The sequence below is a fragment of the Triticum dicoccoides genome, chromosome 3A (genome assembly GCF_002162155.2).
Source record: "Triticum dicoccoides isolate Atlit2015 ecotype Zavitan chromosome 3A, WEW_v2.0, whole genome shotgun sequence".
Lineage (NCBI taxonomy): Eukaryota > Viridiplantae > Streptophyta > Magnoliopsida > Poales > Poaceae > Triticum > Triticum dicoccoides.
Window position 1 is genome coordinate 100,272,159 of NC_041384.1, and position 8,621 is coordinate 100,280,779.

General features: G+C 46.0%; 2 protein-coding genes across 2 annotated transcripts in view; one reads left to right on the forward strand and one right to left on the reverse strand.

The window, feature by feature from the left end:
• LOC119267368 (O-fucosyltransferase 1-like) overlaps positions 1-5,762 on the forward strand; it is a 6,261-nt gene extending 499 nt beyond the window's left edge. The window contains exons 2-9 of the mRNA XM_037548747.1: positions 55-193; positions 1,255-1,336; positions 1,645-1,721; positions 1,838-1,926; positions 2,875-2,998; positions 3,122-3,405; positions 3,844-3,973; positions 4,668-5,762. Of these exons, the coding sequence (XP_037404644.1) occupies positions 55-193; positions 1,255-1,336; positions 1,645-1,721; positions 1,838-1,926; positions 2,875-2,998; positions 3,122-3,405; positions 3,844-3,973; positions 4,668-5,270 (1,528 nt within the window). The 3' untranslated portion in view covers positions 5,271-5,762. The remainder of the gene's footprint in view (positions 1-54; positions 194-1,254; positions 1,337-1,644; positions 1,722-1,837; positions 1,927-2,874; positions 2,999-3,121; positions 3,406-3,843; positions 3,974-4,667) is intronic.
• A 957-nt stretch (positions 5,763-6,719) lies between these two features.
• Positions 6,720-8,279, reverse strand: LOC119267369 (uncharacterized acetyltransferase At3g50280-like). The gene has a single exon (XM_037548748.1). The coding sequence runs from the start codon at positions 8,214-8,216 to the stop codon at positions 6,807-6,809; it is 1,410 nt and encodes a 469-aa protein (XP_037404645.1). The 5' UTR covers positions 8,217-8,279; the 3' UTR covers positions 6,720-6,806.
• Between the last annotated feature and the right edge of the window lie 342 nt (positions 8,280-8,621).

Genomic DNA, 8,621 nt, shown 5'->3' on the forward strand with positions numbered 1-8,621 from the left:
CGCCCCCCGCCCCATTGTGCTCTACTTCCTGCTGCTGATTTGATTGGCTCGCAGGGGCCTCGGCAGCGAGGCGTTGCTGCGCCGGCACCGCGCACGGGCGCGGCTGTGGGTCGCCGTTGCGGCGCTGGTTATCGGCACCATCTGGCTCTGGTCCTCCTCCTCCGTTGTCCTCTTCGGCACCCACAGGGTCCAGGTGATTATTTAGTTGTGCTGTTTGTTCTGCTTGGCGTTGTAGGGAAGGCCGATAGCAATGCCATGAGAGTTAAAGTGAAGGCTGAGAGGCTATGGCTATGCAGGTGCCGGTGCTATATAACCAAGGCACTTCGCAGAGCAAATCTCTAATGGAACTTTTAAAACAAATTAATTCTAGCATATATGCCGGCCTGAGCATAAATCATGTTGCTGATTGAAACGGATGGAAAAAATTGCCAAGTATAATAATATTTAACAAATACATACTCCTTGGTGAAGAGGTCGTAAGCAAGATGGTAAACTGTATTCAATGCAGAACCACCTAATATGGGTACAGAGTATTACTACCGATAGGCTTATTACCTGCAGACTGTGGCAAGTTGCGATAGTTGTTTCCAAAATTGTGTAAGATCCAACTTCTCCATAACTATTAGTTTGCTTAATCAGCACCCAAGGATGTAGCTTAATGTTCCTATGGAAAATTGAGAAATGTAAACAATCAGTTTACTGCATTATAGTACTCACTCCGTATCACAATATAAGCTGTTTTTGCAAGCAAAAACAGCTTGCAAAAACATCTTATATTGTGGGAGGGAGTAGGCCTGTAAACATTGAAATCATGCTGGCCACCAGATTACTACATAAATATAAGGGCATTTATAAAACTGACAGCTGACACATGATGTTTCATAACCTCAAGTTTTGCCAGCTGTGGGCTGTTAGGGAAGTGATGCATCACCACTGCTTATTAATCCTAATGAAAAAGACTAGAGTAAGAAAATTGATAAATAAATATTAAAATTAAGTCAGCACAAAGTATGGTCCTATCCATCATGTTCTGGCACATAATATTTGATGGATAAGGAATAATGTTACTCCGAAAAAGAAATGCACCAATTTTCTTAGATAAATTTTTTGGTGCATCACTTATATTTTCAGTTTCAATTCATTTGACCTATAGACTGGTTTATGCTAAATGTATGGAATTGAATTGGATATACAATGGTCATTTAATTTTTTACCAAATTATATCTTGTACTGACATCAGTGCTACTACTCAAGGATTTTGTTGTAGATGAGTTGTGGAGAACTGCAGATTCAAATGGTTGGAGAGCATCTTCTGCACCACGCACCTATTGGCCTCGTGAGTTTCTCTCTGTATCCTCCCAGAACCAGAAGTTACTGGTCCAGTCTTATGCCATTCTGTAAAAAGGGCAGCCCCAGTGCATGTAGCTCCCGCTTGTGCAGGGTCTGGGGAAGGGTCCAACCACTTTGGGTCTATTGTACGCAGCCTTTCCCTACATTTCTGCAAGAGGCTGTTTCCAGGACTTGAACCCGTGACCTCATGGTCACAAGGCAGCAGCTTTACCACTGCGCCAAGGCTCCCCTTCTCTTATGCCATTCTGTGTGATGGCAAAATGAAATTCTGAAATGCAATTTCTCTACTTGCAGCCCCACCAACTGAATCCGAGAGCAATGGGTACTTACGTGTCCGGTGCAATGGTGGCTTGTCCCAACAACGAAGTGCAGTATGATTAACATATGAAACTTTGTCTCTAAAGTAGCATAGTTCATCATGCAAGTTTTATGTGTTCATGGCAACATAGCTGAGAGATTTAAGGTTACTGCTGCTTTGCTTTTGCAGATATGTAATGCTGTTGTTGCAGCACGAATCATGAATGCTACACTAGTGCTGCCAGAGTTAGATGCAAATTCATTCTGGCATGATGAGAGGTACGTAAGTAAATTTTTATCATGCAGGAAGATCATTGCATGCAGTTACCACAAACCCTGTGTTCCTTATGATTCCTTCTGTTTGAGCAGTATTTTTTCTTCCTACAAAGCAAAAGCAGTGCCCACCCCAAAGTTCACTGCAGAACTTTTCTTATCAAATATTCTGCAGTTTGCATTAATTGATTTATATAGTTTCGTAGTGCTTTTTATGCCTAATGTACATGATATTACCATGAGATATTGGCATAATCCAAGTGTTTTATGTAGTCATGTTGATTAACTTCGTAGAAGTATTTGAGTCCTGGTGATAGTAGATATTTAGCACTTCGTAACTGCTAATCAGGTTATTGGAAAATAGCATACGTCTAGAATGCTGAATAGGTGTCTATATAAATTAATTTATTAAAAATTTACAGTGTTAGAATTTGCATGGGAAGATTAGTTTCTTGCAGAAGGACTCTAGGAGGAACTTTTCCAGTTAAGAATCTTAAGATGAGTTCATTCTAATAGGACTCCAGGAGGAACTTTTACAGTTAGTCTACAAACCCTTATGTAGTACATTACAGTTTGTAACCTTTTCAGCATCCTGCCTGAAAGTTTGTTCATAGTATACTAGATAAAGATTTGCGAGCTAAGTTGCAAAACCAAAACTTTTCTGTTAAAGATTGTAACAATGCGGATATTATTGACTCGCATTGAAATCCTTATTTGCATTTTTGTGTAATGCCATCATGAAGATGTTAGAAGTTATGTTGAAAAATTAGTTGGACAAACCCAAAACTAAGTGTTAATATGATTTTCAAATAATAAGGTGGCCACTGCATGTTGCACTTGGTAATTAGAATGACGTCTACATTGAGTTCACTCCTCTCTGGCTTTGTAGTTACCTTCTTGTTCAACTGGTTTGCGTTGAATGATCCATTGTTGTTGTATTTATGTATGGACCAGTGGTTTTGTAGATATGTATGATGTTCCCCACTTCATCAAGACATTGAAATATGATGTTCGAATTGTTATGAGTATTCCAAAAATCACTGCACATGGAAAGTCCAAGAAGCTCAGAGCTTATAAGGTGAATATATTTAGAGCACAGTAGCACTCCAAATTTAGCTATACTAAAGTCACCTTTTCTATCTTTCCAAAGTCAAAATTTTCTAGATATTCTGTACTTATGGAACACTTTTTGTCCTTACAGATTGAACCACCTAGAGACGCACCAGTTACTTGGTACAGGACAACTGCTCTGGAGAAGTTGAGGAAGTATGGTGCGATATATTTAACTCCATTTTCACACCGTTTGGCAGAAGAAATTGATGACCCAGAGCTCCAGAGATTGAGATGCAGGGTGAATTATCACGCACTACAGTTTAAGCCAAATATCATGAAAACAAGCAGTGATATAGTGAATAAGCTCCGTTCAGAAGGCCATTTCATGTCGATTCATCTTCGGTTTGAGCTGGATATGCTTGCATATGCCGGGTAGGACTTTGATCAAACCAGCGTGTTATTGCTTTATTCTGAAGTGTATCCATTGATGGAGTTTTTTTTTTCTGTGGTAGGCTTAGGAAAGTGCCTACCCACCTCTTTTGGGACTAAAAGGCATGTCGTTATTGTAGGCTAAGGAAGGTCTTGACGAGGGCTAAGCATGGCCCTTACATGGATGATGGAACTCATAACATTCATTCATTCATAGATATAAAATTATATTAAGATAAAGTAGCAATAGCCATTTTCAGTCCTTGATACTAAAATTTTAGAGAAGTATTCTCTTATTTAATTCATTAATTTTGACTATTGTTGATAACCTATACATGAAAATCTGGTATATGCAGTGGTTATTACTTGCATGTCTTGCCATGTAATTTCGTTTTTGTGTTGACATATGAACATTCCTTACTTCCAAAATGAAAACTGCAGATGCATTGACATATTCACACCTAAAGAACAGGAAATCCTGTTGAAGTATCGGGAAGAAAATTTTGCAAATAAGACCCTTGTCTACAAGAAAAGAAGGCTCATTGGAAAGTGCCCTTTAACTCCAGAAGAGGTACCGATTCTTCTTATAGACATTTTTCCTGATGTTTGTTGTGTCAAGTTCAAACTCAATCTGGATTTTTCATTTTTGTATACATTAATCCAGATTGCGTTTGAAATTGACACTAATATATATCAATCTAAGTATGGATGTGCCAAAGTTCAAATTTTGTAAGCTGCTAAATATGCTTTTCTAATGGAGCTTCCAAACTTCACTTTTAGGGTGTTTTGACCCTAGATGCACCCATTAAATGAATCATTTTGATTGGTAAGAAAAATGATTATTAGGAGCAACTATGAAACTTATATAAAATATTAAATATGGGAGTCTATGCATGCCTACCTTTTTGGTCCTCTTGAACCACAAAACTAGAGCACCAGAGAACTTGGCCCTCAGAATAAGCCGTACATTTTTGGCCCACACATGGCAGTGGTTAATTTGAGGTCCACAATAGACCTTGTTCCTTCAAATATTATACTCCCTCCGTCTGCAATTACTTGACACTATGGATTTATCTAGCACTAAGTGCTAGATACATCCGTTTGGGCGTCAAATAATTCAGGACTGAGGTAGTATATTTAAAGCACAAAAATGTGGGACGACAGTATATGAAAAATAAATATCATAGTCATCATAACCTACTATTCTGTTGAATAATTCTTTCCATAAATAACGGGGAAAATGGTCTATTTATATTGTTTTGCAGGTAGGTCTTATCATTCGTGCTATGGGATTTAATAACACAACACGGATTTACCTTGCTTCTGGCAAGCTCTTTGGTGGGGAACGCTTCATGAAGCCATTCAAGGCTATGTTTCCACGTCTAGAAAACAATAGTATGATTGGAAGTGGAAAGCTGGAAGAGGATAACCGAGGGCTAGCAAGGTCAGCAGTTGACTACATGGTCTGTCTCCTGTCGGACATTTTTATGCCCACGTATGATGGCCCGAGCAACTTCGCAAACAACCTCATGGGTCATCGCCTATACTATGGTTTCCGAACCACAATCACGCCAAACAGGAAGGCCCTTGCTCCGATATTCATGGACATGGAGGAAGGGCGTGCATCTGGATATGAGGAGAGGATCAGGCAGGTCATGTTCAACACCCATTTTGGCGCCCCCCACAAGCGCATCCATCCAGAGTCTTTCTACACAAACTCATGGCCAGAGTGCTTCTGCCAGATGAAAGCTGGGAATCAAGCTGACCGGTGCCCACCCGACAATGTAAATGATGTTCTTGAAAGTCAGTTCCAGAATAAAGAGGATGTGGAAGCGGAAGCTACTAATCAAACTGACTCCACCAGCTAAATGGAAACTGGAGTTTAGCCAAGGTTTATTGATTGGGGACAGATTGTTTCTCAGACCTGCGTATGGCATTTTTGGAGGAAGGATTGATGGCTCTATATCCATGTAGGCGATCATGTTCAACTCAAGATTTAGTTGTTGAGATTGTTAGCCTGGGAGGGTCGGAACCAGATTTTGGGTAGGTTTTGTCATGTAGAGTTCTGGGGAAGAAAAACCATATGAACGTTATGAATTTGCTGGGAGGGTCAGAACCAGATTTTAGATCACTACTAAAAGATCTTATATTTGTTTACAGAGGTACTCCCTCCGTTCACAAATATAAGATGTTCTATGAGCAACTCTTTTTTTTAAATGGAATGTATATAGACACGTTTTAGTGTGTTTGTTCGCCCATTTCACTCTGTGTGTAGTCTATATTGAAATATATCCAAGACATCTTATATTTGTGAACGAAGGGAGTAGTATATGTTATTGCTGAGTGTTGTGTCTCGGTTCTATTGGCTTTATTTGCTGGTCCTCGTTGCACACATCCGGTTGGATTCATGTGTTCCTGGTCAAGGAGCTTCCTCGGTTTTGGTTTTGCAATTGACCGTTGTGCAAAAAAAAACATGGGGATGGCTCGGGGCAATTGACTGAATTTAGAATCTGGGTCAGTTGTTCCCAGCCGTTGAATGGAAAAGCAACCTGACATATCTTCTATCTCCGGAAATCATTGTTCATCGTCTTCCTCCTCCCGACCTTGATCTGAACCGCCCACAACCGCCGGCCGAATCACCTGCCTACGCCGCCCACTGCTGGTGGTGCTTCGGTGACAGCCTTGCCACTCCGCCCTCCCCTCAATCATTGTGTTGCCGCTGCCCCGGTCATCCTTCTAATCCCGGCGATGATCGGTTTCTTATCCGGTGAACCTGCACACCTCCCTCTCCCACCCACCCACACCCCAAGATAGATAACGAGGTCGCCTGCCATCCTAAGATAGATCCAGAGGGCTTCTTCGGCTATCTCCTTCCCCTCCTCCGGTTGTTCCTTCGTTCGCGAGAAAATCGATTGACCCAGATTCTAAATTCGGGCGACTTACATATAATGGCGATCTTCCTTCCCTCCGGTTGTTCCTTCCTTCACATGAAAATCGATTGACCCAAATTCTAAATTCAGATGACTTACATATAACTATTGTGAGAAAACTTTGATTCCATTACCTTAAACATGACAGTTATTGGTGGCATGTGAAGAATGTAACCTGTAAACCATCACTATATCACTAATGATAATTAATCGATGGCGGGTGAACAATGTAGCCGTCGCTAATGACCAACCAAAAGTGAGAGTGACGGTACTATTCGGTCATGACAGATCATTGCTAATGCCTCTGTGACATACCTCATTCTCTCTCTCTCTAAATTCAGCACGTAATTCAGGGTAAGTTTCGTAGTATACGACATGCTCTGCCCATCAGTCATAACCGAAATTTAGCTTAACTTTTGTGAATACTTTAAGTTTGACAGTTTATTTATCTCACCAGAAAATACCACTCATGTTTTACAACGAAACAAAATTGGCACGTGACGATGACACGGCGGCCCGGAGCTCGTCGTCCAGCTCGAGCGCCGCCATGTGCTCGGGGGACAGCGACACCTCGGCGTCCACGCTGCCTCCGCCCTCCCGCCCGGGGTACAGCACCGTCCTCCCGTCGTTCTTGTTCGCCCTCCCGCTCCGCACCGCCGTCGGCTTCCCCCACCCGAAGTCGCACCCGTACGCGTCGAACCACGGCGAGCCCCCCATCATCGTCAGCCGCACCGTCACCACGGGCTCCGCCGTCCACGCGGCCACGCGCGCCCGGATGGACGCGTCCGTGTTCGCCGCCACCGCGCGGCCCACGGCCGCCGCCCCCCGCCCGTGCCCGCCGCGCGCCAGCAGCTCCGACACGCGCACGGGCTCCGTGCTGACGGCGTAGAGGCTGTTGCCGAAGTACTCCGCCGGCAGCGCCGGCCGGAGCCGCCCGCGGTTGTTGGCAGCCCCGCGGAACGCCGTCTCGTCGTCCGGGGCCAGCCGCCGGGCGCGGGTGATGCACCGCCAAATGAGCGAGGTCAGGCCCTGGTACCGCGTCAGGGCGGCCGCGCCCGCCGCGTCCCCGGCAGCTAGGAGCTCTTCGCGGGCCTGTTCCTTGAGCGCCGCCATCGACTCCGCCGTGAAGTGCAGCACGCGCCCGCGGAGCGGCACCCGCGCCGGTCTCTCGATGAGCTCCGGCAGGTCCTTGCACGGCAGCACGACCGGCGCTGCCGTGCCGCCGTCGGGCGACCAGCGCTCGAACATGGGCCGGGGCGACGACGTCGGCAACTGCGGATCCCCCGGAGGCGCGAGCCTGGCGCGCGATATCTCGGCCAGCGCTTTGAGGAAGTTCCAGAAGGCCGTGCCGTCGGCGAGCGCATGGTTGCAGACGAAGCCGACGAAGACGCCGCCGTCCGCGAGCTCGGTGACCTGGGCGGCGAAGAGGGGGAGCTCGTGGCCGTCGTAGTTGATTGCGTCGTTGAGCGTGAAAAGGTCCTCGACGACACTCGGAACGTCGGCGTCGGGAGGGACAACGTCGGCCGCCGCGACGCCGTCTGCGACGGCGTGGACGACCTCGACGCCCTGGCCGTCACAGTCAATAGAGACCGAGCACCCAACAACGGCCCCGCTGTCATCGCGGTGGCGGTCGGTGACGAAGCGTCCGGCGACAGGGTAGTAGTCGCCCCCGAGGGCTTCGGCGAGGGCGTCGGCGAGGTGGCTGGTGACGGCGGCGCCGGTGGAGAAGGGCGGCGGGGGAGCGGGGAACAGGAGGCCCTTCTGGATGTAGTTGGCGTTTATCATGGAGACGTCCCATGTGGCGAGCGGGATGCGCTCCCGCGGCCGAGCCGGCGGCTTCACCGTGCGCGACGACACCACGCACACGGGCGACGGCGGCGGCATTGCGCTCCCTGCTTGCCGGCTGGCTGGCTACAGGGCTGGACTGAGATGGCCGAGCTCGTTCTCCGACGTGATCGATCCTGGAGGGGCTGCACTATTTATAGGGTATAAAAACTCAAAACTGAATGTGCTCTGCCTATTGTTTACCTGACTGAATGTTCAAGGAAATTGCTCAAAACTGGTCTCACTCACGAGCGGCGTCATAGCTTACGTCAGGCCGTGAGAGTTAACAAATCTACTGCTGCTTTTGATTAATCAACTATAAGCTGTGTAGTGTAGTGCCACTTTGCATTTACTCCCTCCATTCCACAACATAGTGCTTCTTCTATCCTCGTGCTTCAACTTTGACCGTAAATTTAACTACCAAGACCGATTGCGGCGAGAGCAAAAATTATATCAGTGAATTCG